At 37.0% G+C, this 24,063-nt stretch overlaps 1 protein-coding gene across 2 annotated transcripts in view; it reads left to right on the forward strand.

Annotated features, from left to right (window-relative positions):
• The first annotated feature begins 15,123 nt into the window (after positions 1-15,123).
• The window catches only part of mdfic (MyoD family inhibitor domain containing), a 150,240-nt gene continuing 141,300 nt past the window's right edge, over positions 15,124-24,063 (forward strand). Inside the window, exons 1-2 of one of the 2 annotated variants that reach the window (XM_039760975.1) lie at positions 15,124-15,469; positions 15,643-15,854. In XM_039760975.1, coding sequence (XP_039616909.1) covers positions 15,770-15,854 — 85 coding nt within the window. In that variant the 5' untranslated portion in view covers positions 15,124-15,469; positions 15,643-15,769. The remainder of the gene's footprint in view (positions 15,470-15,642; positions 15,855-24,063) is intronic. The other variant, XM_039760974.1, reaches the window with a different exon arrangement.

Raw genomic sequence — 24,063 nt, forward strand, 5'->3', positions numbered from 1 at the left:
CAAAAACACAATGAAGAAATTAAAAAAAGAGTTTCTTTGATTTGGTAAATAAGCCAGAAGCAACAGCATGTTCAATTCCTTGTTGAGTTTGCAGCTGGCAGCATATACTTTCACAGCCAGCTCCTGTAATATTGCTTAGATTTTATCCTAAAATGATTGGAAAATTTTTATCATTTTAAATAGGTTTAACAGATTTCTACACCAGAATAACCTGATGTCCATTGGTGATTGTAAAACTGGGCAATTGTAAATGGATTCCACAGGCTGCTATGTAAGAATGTCTATTGTTTTTTAGAAGCTTTCCAGCAACAAAGTTGTGGGTTTGTTGCTTTTTTATTTATGTTTCCTTTGCGCTACTTAATTTTAATAAATGTTCTGAGATTTGGCACAGATGCAAACATAAACAAAATTCTTAATGACATAGCAAGCAGTTTATTGTTGATGTTGGTCTGAGTAGGTATACACATGAACATGAACATATTATTTAAATACACACAACACACATTGTTTATGTAATAACGCAGCTTTGTCTGTCCATTGGGAATACTGAATATTCCCTGCAGTCCTTCAAGAAAATGTAGAAAGTCAACTGATTATCTGACTGCAAAGAGGTTTAAGAGGTTGGCTGCTTTATTTTGTCTTTATAGCTTCTGGATCCAACAGGAAAATATCTAATCAGTAACCTGCTTATTTTTTATAGAAAGGTTTGCCAATCCTGATGAAAAGCCTTTAATGGAAAGCCAACTGTTTTGCTTCTGCCATTCCTGCATTAGCCTCATAGAGTCTACTAACTGTTTTTGGCCTCTTTGTGTTTTATAAAGAAACACCAATAGCAGGTTAAAATGATGCTCAAGGCAAAATATTTCAGTGGTGCATTAAGTTTACTCCTTGTGCACCTTAGGAACCCTTATTATTCTGTTGCTCCATGGTGCAGCATTGCAAGTCTATAAAAGGATGTGGTCTTTAATTGATTCTGTATGGAATGTGTTATTTAATAATTGTTTCCAAAAGACCTACTTCAAGATAAATCAACAACATTTTTCCATTGCAACCCATTTTTCAACTTGTATTTAACAAGGTGATCAAGCAAGATAATCAAAACTACAGGAAAATGTAAGATTGGCCTCCACTCAATTTGTATTCAACTAATATTATTTTATTTTTTTCACAGCTTTATTTTTCAGATGTTTTTGTGCTAGAAGACTTCACCAATGGGAAACCTGATCCTAGGATTTAGTGAATGCTTTAAATCGATTTTCTAGGAAAGTGGACTGTACCAAGAATAAGTAATTGTTGTAGCTATTAGATAATGGCTATCATTTGTATTGTGAGAAACAGACCTCAGAACCTTCTAAAGGTATATTTTCTAGAGGTATCCTTAGAATGCCTGCATTAGCTCCAATTGTTAACATCGATATTTTAGTCTTAACAATGCCACATAGTCTGAGTTAATTTTGAATGTCCTTTTGATTTATCAGTTTTTCTTTTTCTTCTTTTTTTAAATCAGGCTTGCTCACTGGTATGTACAGAATTAGTATTCATTTTTGTATTTCATATTATCATAGCATTCTGAAAGATGGATAAAATGATTAATATGTCTTTATTTTTGAAGATATTATCTCTCCATACTTGAGGCTAGCCCACCTTAGCTTTATTAAGCAGGAACCAGTCACAGATGGGCTACTAGCCTATTACTGGTCAGTTTAAAGTTACAAAATAACCTAACAATCCTGGACTTAAACCCATGACTGGGTTTGTAGAGCTGTGAAGTAGAACTTATAACCACTATGCCTCTCAGCTGCTCTGAAGCTGTGATATATTCAAACAATTACTGGCACAGTGGGACAGTAGTTGCTGTCTAACAATAAAAAAAACATTAATTTAATTCCCAGTGTCAAGAATAAATAAATTTGCCAGACAAAAATAAAGGTTTGGAGTTGCCACGCCGTATAACATCTGGTCTCGGTGAGAAATTAATTTAGGTGGATACCGGCCTTTTTGTGAAAACAACAAAAGACAAATGAATAATACAGTGAATGAGCTTTTATATTGTGGTGGCAGGAAGGAAGATGAGGTAGATGGAAGGAACTGGAAGTGAGGTCATCAGGATGGGCTGGAAGTGATGTCATCTGGAGGGGCCAGACGTGATGTCATCGGATAAGGGCCAGAAGTGACGTTATCTTGAGGGGCTGGAAGTGAGGTCATCAGGAAAGGGTGAAATAAATAAACAGTTATTCTTCTGCTGGTCTGTAGAAAGAGGGAAAAAGGCATTAGTGCTTGTTTCCAACCCTTCATCTCTTGTACTTTCACTCCCTTTCGGACCCACTGGCTATCCCCTATGCGTGCGTGTGTGATATGACCCTCCCTCCCAGCCTAGACTTGCCGGTTCGGGCAGCCTGAACCTAGAGGTCATAAACACAAGAAAGGGCATTGGCATTGGCTTGGAGCGGACCACAGTGATAAATAATCTTGAATCTATATAGCTGCAGGTCTAAAAACCACATGGTAACACATGGCATGGCACGACCATCCACTGCAAGGCAGCATGGTCTGTGACCAAGGTGAACTCATGACCCAACAGGTAGTAATGCAGTTGATTCATGGCCCAATTGATTGCCGGGGCCTCCCATTCCACCGCTGCATACCTGGTTTCCCAGTCTAGTAGGAAACATTATGGAAGCTTTGGCTCAGCACAGCTCTAAGTCCTGTATCTGAAATGCCGGTTTGGATAATAAAAGGACAAGAAGAGTCAGGAGTTTTCAATACTGGTGCTGAAGTAAGGGCCTTTTTTAACTCACTAAGTGCGGTTTTAGCTCAGATCAGACAAGGGCGCCGCTCTCTCTGAGAAACAAAGAACAAACTGGCGGTAGTAGTTTGTTAACCCGAGAAAGGCTTGGACCTGCCTCTTGTTAATTGGTCAGGGCCATCTCAGGATGGATTCTGCTTTAGAAAACTGTGGTATAATTGTCCCCCTACCCAACAGATGGTCTAAATATTTGGCTTTGCTCAATGCAGTCCAGTTGGGAGCACCCTATACAGCCAGTGTCCATTAGGGGTACTAAATGCAGTTTTTTTTCTTGACAGAGTCTGTTAAGAGAATTAGCCAGTACCCCTTGATCATGTCTAAAGTAGTCAAGAATTGTATGTTTGCTAGCTGCTCAAGAAGCTCATCTGCTCTGACACTGGTTATGCATTCAATTTAGAGACCTGATTGAGATGTTGGACGTCATTACAGAACCTCCAACTCCCATCAGGCTTAGGGATCAAGACAACAGGGCTGGACCCGGGGCTGTGGCTTTCTTCAATCACCCCAAGTTCCAACATACGCTTGATCTCTAATTCAAACTATACTCTTTTTGCCTTGTGAAGGTGATATGGGCATTCCCGGATGTTTACCCCCAGGTCAGTAACTATGTAATGCTTAATCAGTGAAGTTTGACCAGTCTGTTAAGGAGGCTAGTGAGTACATATATAAACCCTTGACACATATTTTTAGGAAGTCACTGCGCACTGGAGAGATTCCGAAGGACTGGAAAATGGCAAACATTATCCCATTATATAAAAAGGGTGACGGGCAGATCCAGGCAACTATAGGCCAGTAAGCAAAACATGCATCACAGGAAAATCAATGGAAGGAATTATTAAGGATAAGATTGAGCAACACATGGCAAAGACAGGAGTTATTCTGAACAGTCAGCATGGGTTCAGAAGAGGGAGGTCGTGTTTTACTAACATGCTGGAATTCTACGAGGAGGCAACAAAAGGATACGATCAAAGTGGAGCTTATGATATTATTTATTTGGACTTTCAGAAAGCATTTGATAAGGTGCAACATGAGAGGTTGGGCATCAAATTAAAAGAAGTGGGAGTTCAGGGTGATGTTTTAAGATAGGCACAGAATTGGCTCAGACACAGGAAGCAGAGGGTGATGGTGCGAGGAACCTCATCAGAACTGGCCGATGTTATGAGTGGTGTTCCACAGGGGTCAGTGCTAGGGCCACTGCTATTTTTAATATATATATAAATGATTTAAATAGGAATATAAGTAACAAGTTGGTTAAGTTTGCAGATGATACCAAGATAGGTGGATTAGCCAATAATTTGGAATCCGTTATATCATTACAGAAGGACTTGGATAGCATACAGGCTTGGGCAGATTTGTAACAATTGAAATGTAATGTCAGTAAATGTAAAGTATTACACATTGGAAGTAAAAATGTTAGGTTTGAATACACAATGGGCAGTCGGAAAATCAAGAGTACACCTTATGAGAAGGATTTAGGAGTCATAGTGGACTCCAAGCTATCAACTTCCCGACAGTGTCCAGAATCCATTAAGAAGGCTAACAGAATGTTAGGTTATATAGCACGATCTGTGGAGTACAAGTCCAAGGAGGTTATGCTCAACCTTTATAATGCACTGGTGAGGCCTCATCTTGAGTACTGCGTGCAGTTTTGGTCTCCATGCTACAAAAAGGACATAGCGGCGCTAGAAAAGTTCCAGAGAAGAGCGACTAGGCTGATTCCAGGGCTACAGGGGTTGAATCATGAGGAAAGATTAAAAGGGTAAATTTCGCACAAACATAAGGAAGTTTTTCTTTACACAATGAACCATAGACACTTGGAATAAGCTACCAAGTAGTAAGACGTTAGGGACTTTCAAAACTCGACTCAATGTTTAAATGGATAGGACTGGCGAACTTTGTTGGGCTGAATGGCTTGTTCTCATCTAGAGTGTTCTAATGTTATAATGTTCTACTACCTCAAGGATGGGCAGGATTGCTGTTTCCAGGTCCTGTCTTTGGGATATGGGTTAAATTGGAAACAAAATTAAGGAGGTGTTTTTGAGTGAAAATGGTTGACTAGAAGGGATGTTCACTTCCCTTTCCTTCCACGGTTTCAACAAGTTGATATGATACACCTGTTCACAGAATCGATGATTAGGCTGTTTTACCAAGTAGTGAATGAGCCCTTTGTTTTCTTTAATCTCGTATGGGCCTTGCCAATTTGTCAGCAATTTAGAGTGTGAGGTAAGAATGAGAACCATTACATGATCTCCCAGGACGAATTCCCGGAGGGTGGTGTTTCTGTTATAATGTTGAGCTAGCCCTGACTCAGCCTTATCCATGTGTTCTTTTAGGAGGGGTTGAATTTTCTTAAAACTATTGCATAACTGCGCAATATTTTCTAAAATACAGTGGTACCTTGGTATACGTCCTTAATCTGTTCCAGATCCTTGGACTTATACCAAACAGAACTTATACCAAACAAATTTTTCCCATAAGAAATAATGGGAAAATGATTAATTCGTTCCCATGAAAAAAAAATCCTATTGTTATTGGCATATTATACATTGATGGGGTTGTATAAAATAATTTAAACACTGCTTAATACTAAAATACATAAATACAAAAGCAATTAGATGAAATAAATGAAAATGACTTGTCCAATAACAATGAGTTTAATTTTACTGCACAACAAAGGAGAGCGTTACAGCTCTTCCAAAGGAGCCTCTTCAGGCGATTGTGTAGCACTGCCGTTGTTCTTCTGGCAGTCTTCAATCCAAATCCCTAAAGCAGATTCCATCCAGACTACTGCCTTATTACATCCACTTACAACTCGTTTTGCACGCTGGTTAAAAGGACACTGCGGCCGTAGATCTTATATTCCTTTCCTACTTTTTAAATAAAAAGAATCGTAGCCTTCAACAAATCCAAAATGTTTACCTTTTCGGCAATCGTTAACATCTTCCGTTTGCGATTGGGCACGGCCCCTGAAGCAGTAGCAGATCGTTTTGGAGCCATAATGAAGGGCTTGACTATGCACAAAGATAAACACAAAAGAGCACAACTCTTTACACAGCGAAACACGTTGATGCTGAATGAGCGAGACGAGACTTCCTGGTTAACACTGCATTTAGCGCGCAGGAACTTAACTGCGTGCTCTGATTGGTTAGCTTCTCAGTCAGGAGAACTTAACTGCGTGCTCTGATTGGTTAGCTTCTCCGTCATCTGCCAATAGCGTCCCTTGTATGAAATCAACTGGGCAAACCAACGGAGGATGCATGTACAGGAAGTAAAAAGACACATTGTCCACAGAACCCGCGAAGCAGCGAAAAATCCGCGTTATATATTTAGTTATGCTTTCATATAAAATCCACGATAGAGTGAAGCTGCGAAAGTCGAAGCGCGATATAGCGAGGGATTACTGTACAGGTTAAAACTTGGCCCTTTTTTTTTTGAAGGCGTGCGCCCGGTATACCACACGTGTTGTTCTAGAACATGAGTCGTATTCCAAACAAAGGTCGTATACCAAGCAAAATATTTCGCCTCTAAACAGGATGTATACCAAGTTGGACTTATTCCAAAGCGGACGTATACAGAGGTACCACTGTATTAGTAGAAGGGAGGGCCTTGTCCTCCCATCCTTACTTTAAAATATATACCTCAGGGTTGTTGTCCATATGATAACTCAAATGGGGAGAACCCAGTGGAGGCTTGAGGTACCTCTCAATAGGCGAATAATATGAGGGGAAGTAAATGATACCAATTTCTCCCAGTCTTTGTTGACCACGTTATGTAGCATCTGCTTAAGGGGTTGATTAAATCTCTCCACCAATCCGTCGGTCTGGGGATGACAGACTGTGGTGTTTAGATGCTTTATTAGGACTAACTTTGCAACCTCCCTGAACCTCTCAGAGATAAAAGGAGTTCCCTGGTCTGTTAAGACTTCTTTAGGGATTTCTACTCGCGCAAAGATCCCTACTAGTTCCTAAAGTTGCTATATGTAAAGGAATGGCTTTTGGATATCTACAATGACCAAAATATATTTATGGCGACGGGCAGAAGGCTCTAATGGTCCAATGAGATCAATACAGATCCGTTCAAAAGGGATGTCAGTTAGGGAAAATGGAATTAAGGGAACACGGTCTTGTCTGGGAATCTGTCATAACTGACACTCAGTAACAAGAAAAACGAAAATGTTGGACCTCCTCATTTATTTCAGGGCAATGGAAACTGACTTTAATTCTCTCTAAAGTTTTTTCAGCCCATAAATGGGCACCTAGTTTACAAACCTGCTGCCAGTAGGTTCATGGCACTAACAACAGTGACCTCATTTCGACCTTCATGTTCCGCTACTCGATACAAGAACTTATTTTTTAATACAAAGTACGTCCCCTGTGGCATAGGGTTATGTGTGCATTGGCCGTCAAATGAAACTATTGCATTTTTTGCAAATTTAAGGGAGTCATCTTTCCATTGTTCCTTTTAAAAAAGCATGATCGTGAACTGATAATGTAAAGATCTCAGGGGATCAGTGTCGACCTCAGTGGGCAGAGTTACAGCCCACCCAACTGCTCTGGTTGTCGTTTCTGCTTCCGGCATGGCCTGGGGGTATTCCACTATGTCACACAGAGTGACGACATGGGATCTATCTACCATAAGACACGGAGTGAGGACAGCTGAGTCTGAGTTATTCCCGTCCATTACTAGGCCCAACTTATTCATCGGAGTGGTTACATTCACCCTGCTGTTTCTGTTTGACCAGTCCCACCCAAGGATGACTGAGTAGGGAGGTTTGGGTAACACAGCTACCGTTAATTTTTTCAGAACATCATCATCAGTAATTATACCAAAGGCGGTATTGTAATATCTGGTTTCCCTGTGTATACAGTTTAGACTAGTCTTATTTTTTAGCAATTGTCTCGGAAGAACAAAGCAGTGAGCAACAACAAAAATGTTACTCCCAGAATCAAACATGACAGCGATTCGATATCCATTTATTAAGACCACTCCTTTATATGTAAGAGAAGAAGGATTTGTCAAAGCACAGTACCTTTTCCCCTTGGCCCATGAACAGCTGGGGGCAGGACATGATGATATGCCCAACCTCTCCACACTTGAAACAGCAGGGAAGATTGGACTGTTTCTTTTGGGACTTTGACACTGTGTCTGTGAAGTGATGGGCATGCTTAGAAGGGGTGACACGTCCCTGTCGGATTAAACAGACCGCCCGGTGTCACTCGATCACCTTAATAAGGGCCTCCATGTTTTTTATAGGGGTGCTTACAGACCTACTGTGAGATATTCTGAGAGGACATTGATCATGGTTTCACAGGTCTGTGGTAATGCCATAGCATTTAAAGATCTCAGCCTTAAAGATGCCATAATCTGTGGCCTGCACCTCAGGGAGATCATAGTAAGCCCACTGCACGTCTCCTTTCAGATACAGTGCCAATATGTTAGCCCAATGCACCCCTGCTCATTGATTCCTAGCAGTGGTACGTTCAGAAATCAGAAAGTTGGGGTCTATATCATCCTTCTCAGAGAGGGGTAATAATATTGGAGATGGAGGGTGAGCTACTTCTGATCATACCACTTTTGCTGTGGACGCCTGAGCTTTGTGTTTCCCCCAGCTGTACCTTTACTTTGTGCAGCTCCATCATGATGGTGGCCAAGGCAGTTCTGAGGTCCTAGTTCAACTGTCAAGAATAAATAAATTCGCCAGACAAAAATAAAGGTTTGGAGTTGCTGCCTCATTTAATATCTGGTCTCAATGAGTAGTAAATTTAGACTGGTCTTTTTCTGAAAACAACAAAAGACAAATGAATAATACAGTGAGGTAATACAGATTAGGTAAATGGAAGGAACTGGAATGAGTTTATTGGGAAGGGCCAAAAATGAGGTCATTGGGAAAAGGATGGAAGTGACATCATTTAGAGGGCTTGAAGTGAGATTGTCGGGAAAGGGTCGGAAGTGACGTCATCTGGAGGTGACGGAAGTGAGGTTGTCATGGAATGGGCGGAAGTAGGAAATGAACATTTATTCTTCCGCTGGTCACTAGAAAGAGGGAGAAAGGTATTAGTGCTTGTTTCCAGCCCTTCATTTCTTGTACTTTCACTCCCTGTTGGACCCTTTGGCTGTCCATTAAGTGCATGTACAGTATGTGACACTAGGTTTATTCCCCCTTGTGTGTTATTTATATTCTTCACCATTTGCTTAATGATTTCAGTATTCTCTCACAGCAAAAAACATCCTTACAAAATGGTTGAAAACTACAGGCACTGATTTGTACAGTGCATTGCCATCTTGGTCAAAACTGGCTATAACTGTGAATTACCAGCTCCTCATTAACCTAACTAGGTCTGAAAGAGTTTAAGAAATTGATGTACTGTACATGCATGGAATGGCATATCCCATAGACTTGCAGACTACTATTATCCTCATTCTTGAATCCACTTCTCTGTTGAGATCATGAGACATTTTCTGCTTTGGGACCTTGAAAAAACTTATTTTAAGCATTTAAAAGTCCCTGTCTTTGGAAAGTATGCAATGATCTCCATTTAATTTAGTTTTTCTTCCATATCTTAAAGACATGCTTGATAGATTAATTTGCAACCACATTTTGGCCCATTGTGGAAATAAATGTGGCACAAGATCCAGGATCTGGTTCAGCTGAGATTACAAACTACGGCAAACCTGAAGTGAATCAGTGGATATGCAGTAGTATAGAAAAAAACTGACTGAAGCTGATGAAAGTACTGCAAAATCCTGGGTTCAAAAATCATTTTATTTAACTTAGAATATTAAAGGCAGAACAATACTGAATGGTGGAATGGGTGATTGGTTTAATTTTTCTGAGCATCAAAAGTAGAGAGAGTGAGGAAGCTTTAAAAACTGAAACAGATTACAATATATTGAAATGCTGAGTTAATTCAAATTAGAAACTATCCTTCATTCCAACTTTTTTATTATTACAGGGACATTAACATTATTAACTGAAGTCATATTTGTTTAATGGATTCGGTTGTGCCAAAGCTAATTTCAAGAATACTCATTCTGCTTCCCCACAATCAATAGGAGCTACAGCAGAGTACGTGTAACCAAAACCAGGCATTATTGTAAGCAGTATAGGCAAACAGTCAGTTTCAAGATGTTTTTACAATTTAAGAAAGAATAATAAAAGAGACCTCCTTTGTACTCTAATTATATAAAATATTAAAAAGTAGGTTATTGGTTTAAGCCTCAATTGCAGTTATGGTATTGTATAATTTCTAAAATATTATTCTCAGTACTTTTAAATGCTACATGCTGCAACCATTCTGTGACCTATATAGTTTATCAAAGGGATTGAGTATTCAGGTTATCAAACACCCATCCATTCACCAAATCCATTATCCGATTAATCCAAAACAGGTCTGCACTTTGAAAGGAGCCTACTGTATGACAAAGGTATTGGGCAAAAAGCAGCAGACAACCCTGGATGGAATGACAATTAATCTCGTCACACTCAAGCTTTTAATATCAAATACTAGGCTAATTTTAGCTGCCAATTAAACTACCATTCTTTAAGAAGTAAGAAAAAATTAATTTCTAGAGACAATCCTACAAATGATATACAGACAGAGACCAGAACAATAATCAAACCCTTGTGAGATAGCAGTACTAATAAGTATACCACTGTAATGTCCAAATGTTTGAAAACCAATCTGTAAAAAAAAAAAAAAATGCATTAAAAAATAAAATTTGTGTTCTTCTAAAAAATCCTTAAACCCATCTGGCATAAAAAGTTGCAAAGTAGTGGCCTGAGTACTTCATTCTGTAGCTGGTTTATTTTGATGTCATTCAAGAGGCTTTAATGGGTACAATGTAATAAACAGGTTAACTTAACAATAAGGAAATTGACTTTTTTGCTCTTATCAATGTAAAATGAGATATTGTAGGAGTGCATTTGAAGCTCTATGAGCTGACATATGTTTAAACCATTCAATGACCACAACTTCAGCATAATCTTCTTGACAGAATATTGTTAACACAGGTTACATACACTGAAGAAAGTTTGAAGGGAGCCACTAAATTTCAAGACAGTCAAAATAAAACATAAACTTGGATCCTAGTTTTAGTGTGACATTGCTGCTCTAATCAGGCAGGATTTAGGATTCCACAATTTCTCCTATGGTTGAGAGGCAAATTAAACATACATCACTATTGATATGTTATATGTATATAAAGTGATGTCAAATGATAGGAATAATACTGGAATTTGTTATTCTCATTTTCAATACTTTCAGCAACAAAAACATCCCATAAATAAATGTGTAAATAAAGAATGGACAAAACCATGGAACTGAGTGTATGCCATTATGTTTAAATGTTACATAGGTTGATTTGGCTTTGAAATGTTTTTTGGAAACCAAAATGGTTCTGTACTTTAAAAAAGTAAATAAATTAATGCATGAATATGGAGATGTTGAGAGACTAAAAGCACTTCTGTATGCACTAATCATGCCTGAATAAACACATATTAATGCATGAAGAAACATATTAATGAGCACTCAAATGACTGAGTAACTAATGTATACTGAGTAACTAATGTATGAACATATACACAGTTTGTGGAGACCAGATAATTTGTAATTTTTTTTTCTCAAAACCAGAAATGCATGAAAAAGTTAAAGTGCTTTCTATCAAAACCAAAATTTTGCAGAAAGTTCTAATAAGCTTTTGGCCTCTGCCAAAAAATGAGATCTTGCTCAGCAGTTAATTTCTCATTTTAAGTTTAAGAAGGCCTAGAAATTCACATGGTCTCAGAACTTTCTGTGTGTTAAATTATTTTTTTTTTCTTTTTAAATACATCATCTACATTTTATTTCCCTCAACATTAATCCTGACTGCTGTCTTCTGTTTTATGAATTGTCTTTGGAATTTATTATTGTACTTGCTTTTTTGTGTTTTGTTATTATGTTTTACTAAGTAAATTTTAAAAAAGAGAAAATTAATATAATTTATCGTTATCAGTTTTTTCATTCCTTTGTTGATGATGTTACTCTGTAGTCACGTTTATTTTTGTTACTTTTTGCAGAATGGTGGCTGCCCATACAACAATTCATGATGGACCAGACACTTATCTTATTTAAGAGTGAGTGGTTGCTGCATATTACACAAAAATAAAGACTCTTTCAGTCCAATAGAATAAAAAATAATCATTTCATTTAGCATTTCTGGTATTAATTATTTGTATCACCTGCAAAATAATGTTCATTTTTGACTCAAAAGTTTAAAAGACAGCAAACTCACATCATTAATGATCATTAATGTAATTTTAGAGTGCTTATTGCAAAAATCTACAAATGACTTTTGCTATCATGTCAAAGTACATGTTGGCAGGCTGTAGGTTGTACAAGCTGAATGTTAAAGCCCTCACAGCAATATGATATCAGTGGAATTCAGCTAACTTTCAATGGATACACTTTCACACCAACAGAAACATCTTGTGAAAATATAGGCTTGCTAGACTTTTTCCAATCCAGACTTGACAAAGCTGATACCTGAGCATGTATTTATTCAGAATGATTTTTTTTTTTCTAAACTTGCAATGTACAGTTTTTATTTTGATAAACTGCAAAGTTTCAAACTATGGAAATACTTTTCTTAAGCAGCCAAACAAAGATGTACCATCAAGTCATATTCGATTTGTTCAGTGAGCAATAGCAAAATATCACCAAGCGCTTAAACAGTGAATGAGTAAATGCTGCAGTTTGGATATTTGCACAGAGTACTGAGACTGAGATTTTTTTTTTTGCATCTTGCATTGAAAACTATGAGAAGTACTTGGTCACTTCTGAGGGAAGTGTATTTTTTGTATATAATTTCAATCATAGTTCAACATGGCCAAATACCTGTCTTATCCTATAACTGGCAGTTGCCCTCTACTTTTTTGCTCTGACCCCTGAAATTCCAATACTGACTGTCAATTAGCGCAGTGAATTTATGATGCAATGCAGAAAATATCTGAATGATTCTGATACAGCTACATTTGCAAGGCAATTTCATAATAATACTGAGTAAAAGCCAACCATAAGGTTTATATACATTTGATGGACAGAGAACTGGTATGAAACTCCAAAACCTCTAAAGCAGCTATGATAACAATTTATTGACTACAAAACACTGAACAAATCTCAGTCATATATGGGATATAAATTTTACCAACCAATCAATTTAATAATCAATGCTTATCTCACACTCAGCCTTTCATAAAGAGCTTTAACTTGAGGTAGAGTACCTTATTAAACAAATAATTTAATTACAACACAAGATAACAACAGTTTATCCTAGTACTGTACTGTACATGGCAATTCACACAGCAGGGTAAGCAAAACAATAATCGCGGCAAATGCTATTTATTATAAGAATTACAGACAGATTTGTGTTCTATATCAATGCAAGACTAATATTTCTTTCATTTGACACTGAATCAGATATGAATGAGTTGAGCATTACTTATACATGCATTTTAGTGGAATGATTATGGTGATGTTTATTTATTTATTTCTTTACATATGCAATAGGTATTTATAAATTGATAGAGAGAGAGAGTTACTAGCATCATTATATTTTTAGGCAACCTTGAACTTGAGTCATCAGGATGATAAACTATGGACACAATAATTTAAAAATTTAAAAATCAATCACTATTTCCAAATTTAGCATGGCAGTTATCAGCATTATATTATATAAGATTTCATAGTGGCATGGTGACGGTGCTACTGCCTCACAGCAAGGAGGCCAGGGTTTGTGCCCTGGGTGTTCCCTGCAAGGGGTTGGCATGCTCTCCCTGTGTGCATGTGGATTTCCTCTTAAATAAATCCAGGTATTGGCTGCAGTGTGTGTTTGTGTGACTACTAACCCCGTGGATTGGTGTCTTGTCCAGGGTTTGTTTCTGCCATGCTGGATGCTTGCTTGGACAGATTCCTGAGACCCTGCTCAGGCTAAATGAGTTTGGAAGATGGATGGATGTGTTTGTTTCTGTGCGTGTATAAGTGTCTGTGTTTCATGTGTATAGGGAATATATTGTGATTAGGTCAAAACACAGCCTTATGTACACAAAGTCATGGGCAGGTCACTAATTTCTTTTTAAATATTTACAGGGCTTGAAGTCAAAAAGCATGGTTGCACTGTCTACATCCAATCATTATACTGATTTTCATCTTCATAGAGACTATATTTATTCCTTGGCAGCAGTTGAAAGTGCATTGACTTTTTAGTCCTGAAATTGCTTAAGCCCCTGAACAATGACTGCTTTATATCCTGATAAAATACTTAATATGCATCCTAAAGAGAAGATGCCTCAAACTACATCCAGGCTACAGCAAAGATCAAAGTTTCAGTTGATTTCTGAATAATGAAACTTAAGTTAGTAGTCCTGATCAATGACTTTACCACCATTTACAGCTCTGCATTCTTAAAAAATATACCTCTGGAAGACTGTGTAATGCTGAATCTGTATCAAGTTCTTGGTAGTGACTGAAACTGAAGGCAAAGTTTGAATGAGGTGAATGACTTACAGAGTATTCTGATTTGTGCCATGTGTTTATTTTGTTTTTTTTCTCAGGGCAATGTCGGAACCTGCACGTATAATAACTTTTAGTTAATTCTTGAAACAAAACCCATGCACGGCCAAGAATAAACGACTTCAAAAACTAGGGCTGACAGAAACGTAATATTTTTAATGATGTTACCAATATACAGTACATATACTGTAGGTGAGGAGAATGACAAAAACAGAATCCTGTGGGGACGATGATGACTGAAACAAACAAAAGAATGTAAAGACTATGTAGTGCGGAATGAAACCAGTATAGATTTTAGTAAGAAGCATGTTATTGTCAGTGTATACGTATTAAAAATTACACAGATTAATTTGTCCAAAGAGAGTCATTGATCATGAACACATGAACAGACATACTTGAAAAACCATAACTAGCTGTAAGATACAATTATTGGTTAAAGGCCTAGGTAATACTATACTGTGATGCATGTTTACAGATTATTCTTAAATTTTATCAAAGAAAAACAGTCTTTATTAGAACGAACATAGATTGTAAAATATCTTGCACAGTCACCAGACTCACTATAGTTTGCCCCTCCGACAAAACTGGTCCCTGAAGGTGAGCCAGTTAGTGATGTTTTAAATAGTACATTATCTTTAAATGCAGTTTTCACCAGCATTTCAAACTTGAATTCCTGTCGAGTCCATTTTTTGGGGGAGCTGGGGGGGGTTGGGTGCTTATTTCAAGACTTTCACTTTTAATTAAAAAAAAAAATCTAGTGTGCTGAGGGACCCTGCAGACACCATGGTGCTTCGTGGCTAGGAGCCAGATGTAGCTGTTTTCGGAATCCGGAAATGATGAAAAAATGTTTCACGGAGAAAAAAAAGGACCAAAACTCCTTTTACCCAAAGAGTAACGAAAAAAAGCACGAAGTCCAGAAATAAGCTAGAAAGGAAAGTGATAGTAAACCCGCAAAGTGCTGCTCATCCGCCATGAAGAGAAGCCGCTGCTGAAGAAAAGCGACGCGACAGGAATGTGGAGGCATGAACTAAAGAGTCGCAACTTTTTATGACAAGGAAAAGAAGGGAAAGGGCAATGGGCAGAAGGCACCCTTGAATTAGGAGAGCATGCCAACGAGGTACGGAGCGTTTCTTTCTCTTCTGAAGCGGTACGCCAGCAGCTGGCTTAATAACGGGGGGCACACGCGCTGGATTGGGGCTTATCTGCCCACTTGTAACGGTGCGCCGTGCTTGAGCCGCACAGTCCGGACTGGCGCTCAATAAAGCATCTCTTGTCTCTCTCTGTTTGCAGGTTGGGGAAGTGACTGCTGCCTCTTCATTTCCAGCATTGTCGTGCCTTCAGAATAAACAAACAAACAACCAAAGCAAGCAACAAAAAGCAGTGTTTATTTATCTACTTTATAAATTAAGACCGGCCGATGTCCCAAGAGAAAAAGCAGCTATCTTCTCTTGGGCCTTCGGGGTCAGAGACGGGACCGAAGGAGGACATTGGGCTGTTGACGGGTAAGAAATCTCACTAGTGTAATATGCACTACTTACTGCGACGATGAGGAGAATCATTGTAATATTAATAAAGAGCTTCAGAAAAATCTACACTCATAAGACTTTTTCTTTAGACTGCAATTCATTTTGCATGGCGTTTAACTGTTAAAAAGCTTTTTTTTATCATACCAGTACAGAGGTGAGAATTATTAATACTTATATTTAGGTGATACCCACACACACAGACTCACGCACACTGCCTTTGCATTTTCATGTATACAGTATAGAGGGGTAAATGTAGTCCTGGAGAGCGTTGGGATTTCAGCACACACGCCAAAGGAATTATTTTAATTAAATGAACTTCCTCTCTTCAATACTTTCTTAATTCTAAGCGATGTAATTGAAACCAAAAGGTTCAGAGTCAAAGCTAATTTTGGTTTTTTTTTTTCACATTTCTCCATGTACAGTATATTTATGTGCGTGTGTGCACAGTCATGTACATATTATTTAAGGTAGACCACCTTGAAAGTATGCTATTAAATGTTAATTCAAGTGCCAAGGTTTAGCCCACTTTATCCTCTGGGGTTACTTCAGTTACAGAGAAGCTGCAACATTCAGGAGCACAAAGGTTATTTATAGTCTGAAGAATATAATTTTAGGCATTGTATACCGCAAGCCAGCAATTATATGGCTAGAATAAATCAATTTTATTTAATGAAGTGTTAAGGTATCCAAAAACAATGTGTATGAATTGTGTTACTGTGTTCTGTTTATAATTTTGACATAACTTCCTGCCCCTAAGTTTAGACTATAATAGCCAAGCATGCTTATTGCATTTCCTTTACTGGAGATAATTTTATAAACTGTCAATGAATCATCCGTTGATTTTGTCCAAAATAAAATTTCCTGAGTTTATATTAAGTTTTGCATAAATATTTCAGCTTAATGATTAACTGTATCAAAACTGCCTATCGAATAAAGAAAACAACAACAACAACAACATTTATTTATATAGCACATTTTCATACAAACAGTAGCTCAAAGTGCTTTACATATTAAAGAATAGAAAAATGAAAGACACAATTATAAAACAAAATAAATCAACATTAGTTAACATCGAATAAGAGTAAGGTTCAATGGCCAGGGGGACAGAAAAAACAAAAAAACTCCAGACGGCTGGAGAAAAATAAAATCTGTAGGGATTCCAGACCATGAGACCGCCCAGTCCCCTCTGGGCATTCTACCTAACATAAATGAAACAGTCCTCTTTGGATTTAGGGCTCTCACGGAAGGGCTTGATGATGATGATGGTCACGTAGACTTCTGCCTTTTAATCCAAAAATGAAACATTAGTTAGCAAACATTACATACATGCACTATGAAAAGAAAAGGTAAACTAATCGTGCAACAAATAATATATCAAGATTACGTACATGTTACTTTAAAAAGAAAAGTGAGGAAATTCTGCAATAAATATGATGTCAGTTTGTCAATGATCTGTTTGATGATAGTCATTTTATTACAACTTATAATGGCTAATCAAAGGAAGAATACAAGAGGGTAAATCTTGTGACACACGAGTACAACACAAGGCACAGAAACACACTTTTGCAGTTTACCATCATTTTAATAATGCTTTTGTAACACTGAAGTGTCCCAAGAAACCTATTGAAGAATATACAGACTTCTCACAGGGTGTGACCCAATCTCTGAATCATATTTGGGATCTAACAGCTGTCAGGCCGTGATAATTACTGTACCACTTGGTCAAGCATCTTATGTATCATAAATGAGAGATGATCATCTTACTATGGGAAATAAAAGAACCAAATGTTAATTTTTAGTGTTGGGTTGGTTTGTATCGTGCACCCAATGCTGCTGTGCTAGGCACTAGCTGCCCACCATCCTGGATGATCAGGTTAGAAAATGAATGTAAAGTACTAAAATGCATACATTTTTTTTATTATACTTATTTTTATGTTCAGAAATGCTAGTCAAGATAGAACTTTTTTAAATTTATGATTACTGTCTGCATTCCTTAATATTAGTTAGCGAACATTTCTGCAAAATTATTTTTCATATATTAGTCATATGATGGTGTAAATCTGTATTGCCTAATGCTGTGAAAGAAATATGTTTTTCTAGCAGTGCAGCTAAAGATGTTATTTTATGAATCCTGGATCCAAAAACTATAAAATGTTGATTCAAATGGGCAATCAGCTTTTAATCTCCCCAAACAAGTTTAATTTCAAAAGACTTAATATTGATCATTGTCCCTTAGTTGGTCTGCCGTGAAATACTACTCAAACTAAGTAGCAGTGCAGTTTCCTAAAATGATAAACCTTAATGATTAATAAGCATCTTTACTGTGGATGTATATACACTAGAAGCATCCTTTCCTTGTGTTTTCCAAAACCACTGCTAGTCAGCCTCTTTACAAGTAAGGTTAAAGTATTACTTGGTTCCCTAAGAAATCATCTACAAAAAAGCATCATAAGTTGATTAAAAAATAGATAATACTTTAATTCTTCTGTTTTGGTCTATAACTGTTTTGGTCCTTTGGAGGGTTGAAATAAAGTTGTGAAAAGTAATGAATGATATTATAACTTAATGAACGATGGAGGCAAATTTTATAAATATGCACAAAATAGAATGATTTTTTTATATAAGACAAATGCAAAATAATGTAAAAGAAATGACAGACACCTGTTGTAAAACAAACACACACCTTTCTAAAGAAGAACTTGTAGCTTTAGATGACAATACCATGTATTGTTTACTAAGATTCGTGGTAGCCTTTCCAACAGTAAAAAAACATTTGGATGAGACAATGAAGACAGTAAGTTGCAGCACATTTCCAAAATACTTTACTCTCTTTCAGACACAAAGATACCACTTGGACAACCTAAAATTGTGTAGATAACTAATGTTTATATTTCATTGTATAACATGTTATTTATACACAACTGTTAAAATAAAGATGAGCGAATAAATTCCATTATTTTTCAACATGTGCACACTCCCCCAAATGGTACACGCTGTTTATATTTCTCAGATATACAGTGGTGTGAAAAACTATTTGCCCCCTTCCTGATTTCTTATTCTTTTGCATGTTTGTCACACAAAATGTTTCTGATCATCAAACACACTTAATTATTAGTCAAATATAACACAAGTAAACACAAAATGCACTTTGTAAATTATGTTTTTTATTATTTAGGGAGAAAAAAAATCCAAACCTACATGGCCCTGTGTGAAAAAGTAATTGCCCCTGAACCTAATAACTGGTTGGGCCACCCTTAGCAGCAATAACTGCAATCAAGTGTTTGCGATAACTTGCAATGAGTCTTTTACAGCGCTCTGGAGGAATTTTGGCCCACTCATCTTTGCAGAATTGTTGTAATTCAGCTTTATTTGAGGGTTTTCTAGCATGAACCGCCTTTTTAAGGTCATGCCATAGCATCTCAATTGGATTCAGGTCAGGACTTTGACTAGGCCACTCCAGAGTCTTCATTTTGTTTTTCTTCAGCCATTCAGAGGTGGATTTGCTGGTGTGTTTGGGGTCATTGTCCTGTTGCAGCACCCAAGATCGCTTCAGCTTGAGTTGACGAACAGATGGCCGGACATTCTCCTTCAGGATTTTTTGGTAGACAGTAGAATTCATGGTTCCATCTATCACAGCAAGCCTTCCAGGTCCTGAAGCAGCAAAACAACCCTAGACCATCACACTACCACCACCATATTTTACTGTTGGCATGATGTTCTTTTTCTGAAATGCTGTGTTCCTTTTACGCCAGATGTAACGGGACATTTGCCTTCCAAAAGTTCAACTTTTGTCTCATCAGTCCACAAGGTATTTTCCCAAAAGTCTTGGCAATCATTGAGATGTTTCTTAGCAAAATTGAGACGAGCCCTAATGTTCTTTTTGCTTAACAGTGGTTTGCGTCTTGGAAATCTGCCATGCAGGCCGTTTTTGCCCAGTCTCTTTCTTATGGTGGAGTCGTGAACACTGACCTTAACTGAGGCAAGTGAGGCCTGCAGTTCTTTAGATGTTGTCCTGGGGTCTTTTGTGACCTCTCGGATGAGTCGTCTCTGCACTCTTGGGGTAATTTTGGTCGGCCGGCCTCTCCTGGGAAGGTTCACCACTGTTCCATGTTTTTGCCATTTGTGGATAATGGCTCTCAACTGTGGTTCGCTGGAGTCCCAAAGCTTTAGAAATGGCTTTATAACCTTTACCAGACTGATAGATCTCAATTACTTCTGTTCTCATTTGTTCCTGAATTTCTTTGGATCTTGGCATGATGTCTAGCTTTTGAGGTGCTTTTGGTCTACTTCTCTGTGTCAGGCAGCTCCTATTTAAGTGATTTCTTGATTGAAACAGGTGTGGCAGTAATCAGGCCTGGGGGTGGCTACGGAAATTGAACTCAGGTGTGATACACCACAGTTAGGTTATTTTTAACAAGGGGCAATTACTTTTCACACAGGGCCATGTAGGTTTGGATTTTTTTTCCTCCCTAAATAATAAAAACCATCATTTAAAAACTGCATTTTGTGTTTACTTGTGTTATATTTGACTAATGGGTAAATGTGTTTGATGATCAGAAACATTTTGTGTGACAAACATGCAAAAGAATAAGAAATCAGGAAGGGGGCAAATAGTTTTTCACACCACTGTATGTGGAATTTAAATGCAAGCAAAGTCTCTTAGTTAGAAATTGGTTAACAAGACAAAATAAGTATATAAAAAACAGTAGTGATGGTGACCTGTTTAGCTTGGGATACACTCTCTGCTCTAAGATTGTGAATATTGACATTTGTAACCTCCATCCTGACTTCTTGTTTTTCAGTGGGCAGGTGTACAACCGCTCCAATAACAATGCTGTGCAGAACAGCATTCAAAACACAGCACAAATGATGAAAAAATCTGATACAACCCAATGATTTTTGAAGAAAATGGAGATTCATTTTACATACTCAATACTTATTCTTATACCCATACCTTGCAATTGGTAAGGCTACAAGTTTGTTGATGTGCTGTGTTGTGTTGTTCTTTGGCAACCATCTCAGAGTTAGTTACGTTTCTCAATAAATATGCATGACAGGGATACCCACTATCAGCCACCAGTTATCCACTAACAAACTTGCTGTTTTGTTGCTTTTTGACACACTGCTGAAGTGGTACTTAGTGAATATAACTGTGAAAAGTTCTTAGTAATTGAAAAATCACTTGTACATTCAATGCATAAAACTTTTAGGACAGGTGTAAATATGCTGGAGACTAAAAATATAAATGGTTATTGGTTGCAAACCATTACAGTAATTTAAATAATGTAGAAGTGCTGGGTTTGTGGTGTGGTGGTTTAGATACTGAGACTTCCAGCCATACTATATCTTTCGAAATGTACCAACCCCCCAATTCTTCCCACTTCTCCACAAAACCAGTTTCAATTCAGAAAATGTCTCCATCAACGTAAATATTAACTGTAACCTTAGAACGTGTATTCTTCAAAACATTTAATGAACAACAAAATATTAACTTATAAATATTCAAATTATTATTTACGTTAACTTAATCAATCTATAAAATGTAATTCTATGAATGCCTTAACATTTCAGTGTGAAAATGATAGCATACGTACTGCAAATGTTAGTAATCGAAAAGTTTAGAGAAGTGCCATAATGTGAAATTAATATATTCTGTGTCTGTCACCATAGCTGGTGCAAGAGGAAGTCTATTTAAGAAGCTGTTAGCATTAAAACAGTAAGAATGGAGAGTACATAGATTAGGATTTATCATGCAATTTTAGTTATCATAGGTTTTAAGAAACACTCCTAAATTCATGACCAATCTTAAAATGGAGATTACAATGTTCATAAAGTTACAATAGTTTTTGGAATTGCGCCTCAGATGCACAGTGAATATAAATTAGCATAGATTTCCTTTGAGTGAGGATTAAGAAAACAAAAGTCACATCTTCACAATTCAATCCTTTCACTATTTGAAAGCATGGTCTAGGTATACCATTGATCATTCCTCATTCCTTTTAACTTTAGCTGCTGGTTTCCCTCCCTGTTCCATGTTATGTTTAGAAAGCTTTCACTTGTTGAAGTGATATATCCAGGAAACAATGAATCCCAGAATAATGCTTCGCCATCTTTTAGTAAGATAGTTTTTCTTTTTTATCAGAATTACATCCGTATTTTCCTTTCTGATTAAATGGAAATTCTAATAGAAGTAAGACTACTGCTCATTTTTCAACAGAAACTAAATTATTTATGAGAATATCAACAAAAGCAAGTACCCAAGGTTATGTTTCGTTGTTCATTTTTACATTAGTTATTTCCTGATTTTCATGTTAGCTTGCAGTAGTGCTTTATTGTCTAAGTTGTACTTCTAAATGATTATATTGTTGAGTAATTCTGATATTGTGCTTCTTAGGTTTATTTTTGTTAGTATAAAACTAATCTTTATGGTAATCTTTTTGGTTCATTCTTATGACAACATGAGTTTCTCCGTTATAATCTGAAAAGTTTTATTATACCAGCTGAGAGGCATAAATTCTTATGTTTGCTCAGACACATCTTTGTCACGTATTGTGATTCACAAATTCTTATAAAGTAAACATCTACATATTCCAGTTGGGAGAAAATCTTACTGTTGTTCTGTGCAATCAAATGCTAGTTATAAAAAGACTTGTCTGGTGGGTCGGAGCACTTGTATGTAAAAGGAACAAGAACTGAAGTGAAAACTTACAGTGCCTAATGGTTTCTTTCAAGAGTGATCATTTTAGCTGGTTAATCAAATCAATGCTCTGCATGAAGTGCTAAAAAGTAGAGATAAATCTCACTAATTGTAAAAGTGATTGCCACCAACTTGTTGTTTAAATTTCAGCTTGCATAAAGAGGGAGGGGGCGATGAACAACACTATAATGCTATGTAGCATTTTATTCTATAGAGTTTTTGTCCCCTGTGTTTCTGTGTGTCTTTGCAATTAGAATTAATAAGGTTAATCACAATCTTGCATTGATGATCTTCAAAATCTACTTTCCTTGCTTCATTATGTTGCCATTGATAAGCTGATAAAGAATGATGAGACACACTGCAGACTGCCAAGTTAAAATGTACACAGATTGGATCTGTGCTTTTCTGTTAAAGACGCTTATTTACGTCACTGGATACGGCCTGAAAGATCTTTTTATATTTTGTAATCTGTTGAACATTTACTGAATACGTATATCATCTTACAATTAGAAACCCATTTTAATGTGACTGTGAAGCACAAATCTTGGTTTCCATTTCATCCAGATTTTTATTCTATCACTTATTTTTTTGTAAAAAATTCCATTCAAGCTTTGTTTGTTTGTTAGTAAATTTGCTGGTGAAACAAAGCTTCTCAGTGACATGATTAGTCCTCTGTGTTTATCAGAAATTGGCATGTCAGTCCATTATATTATGAAATTGTGAAGAAGCAGCTATGCTGGCCATTGTCTATCCAATCTCTTTCTTGAGCGAGAAATTCTTTACAGTCATACACATCACAATTCACAATCAAACTAAATGGCCACATTGTTATCCCATGATGTTCCACCAAATGCTGCATGCAGTTAAAGGTACTGCTAACTTAAGTACAAGTAGCACGTCCCTAATTAATGCGTATGTGGCGCTAGTCATATGCAGAGATTAGTGACTTGTATTCCTTTGTAAACAAAACTAGCGAATACTATCCATGCCAAAGGTAAACTCAATCCAGCATGTAAATTACACACAAATGCAATGCATGTTCAAGTTGTGTATTTAATTTTGCTAGGATTTATTATGTAATAATTAAAAAGTAACCAATCAAGTGATTCATTACTTTTCAATACAGTACACATTGAGAGGTATTACATTTCTTTCCATGATTACTTGTTAATCGTGAAAAAAATAAATGAAATCAAATGACCAGTCAACAAGTAGGAGTAAGACGAATTCCAGTCACAAGTTTACATTTTCATTCAGCATCACCTTATACATATCTAAAAATCAGTATATATTATAATAAGCACCAGGACACATCACGCAGGATAAGCAGTTTGTTTTAGACACTCTTCAAAATATCCATTAGTAGGTTGGCCAGTAGTGGATCTACTGCTGCCTTCATTTTCAGCTGGAGTGGCCTCATTAGCCTACTGTCGGTCGGGAGCATTTGTAACTTGCCTGAGTAAGCCAACAACATACTTTGTGACAGTT

The sequence above is a fragment of the Polypterus senegalus genome, chromosome 8 (genome assembly GCF_016835505.1).
Source record: "Polypterus senegalus isolate Bchr_013 chromosome 8, ASM1683550v1, whole genome shotgun sequence".
Lineage (NCBI taxonomy): Eukaryota > Metazoa > Chordata > Cladistia > Polypteriformes > Polypteridae > Polypterus > Polypterus senegalus.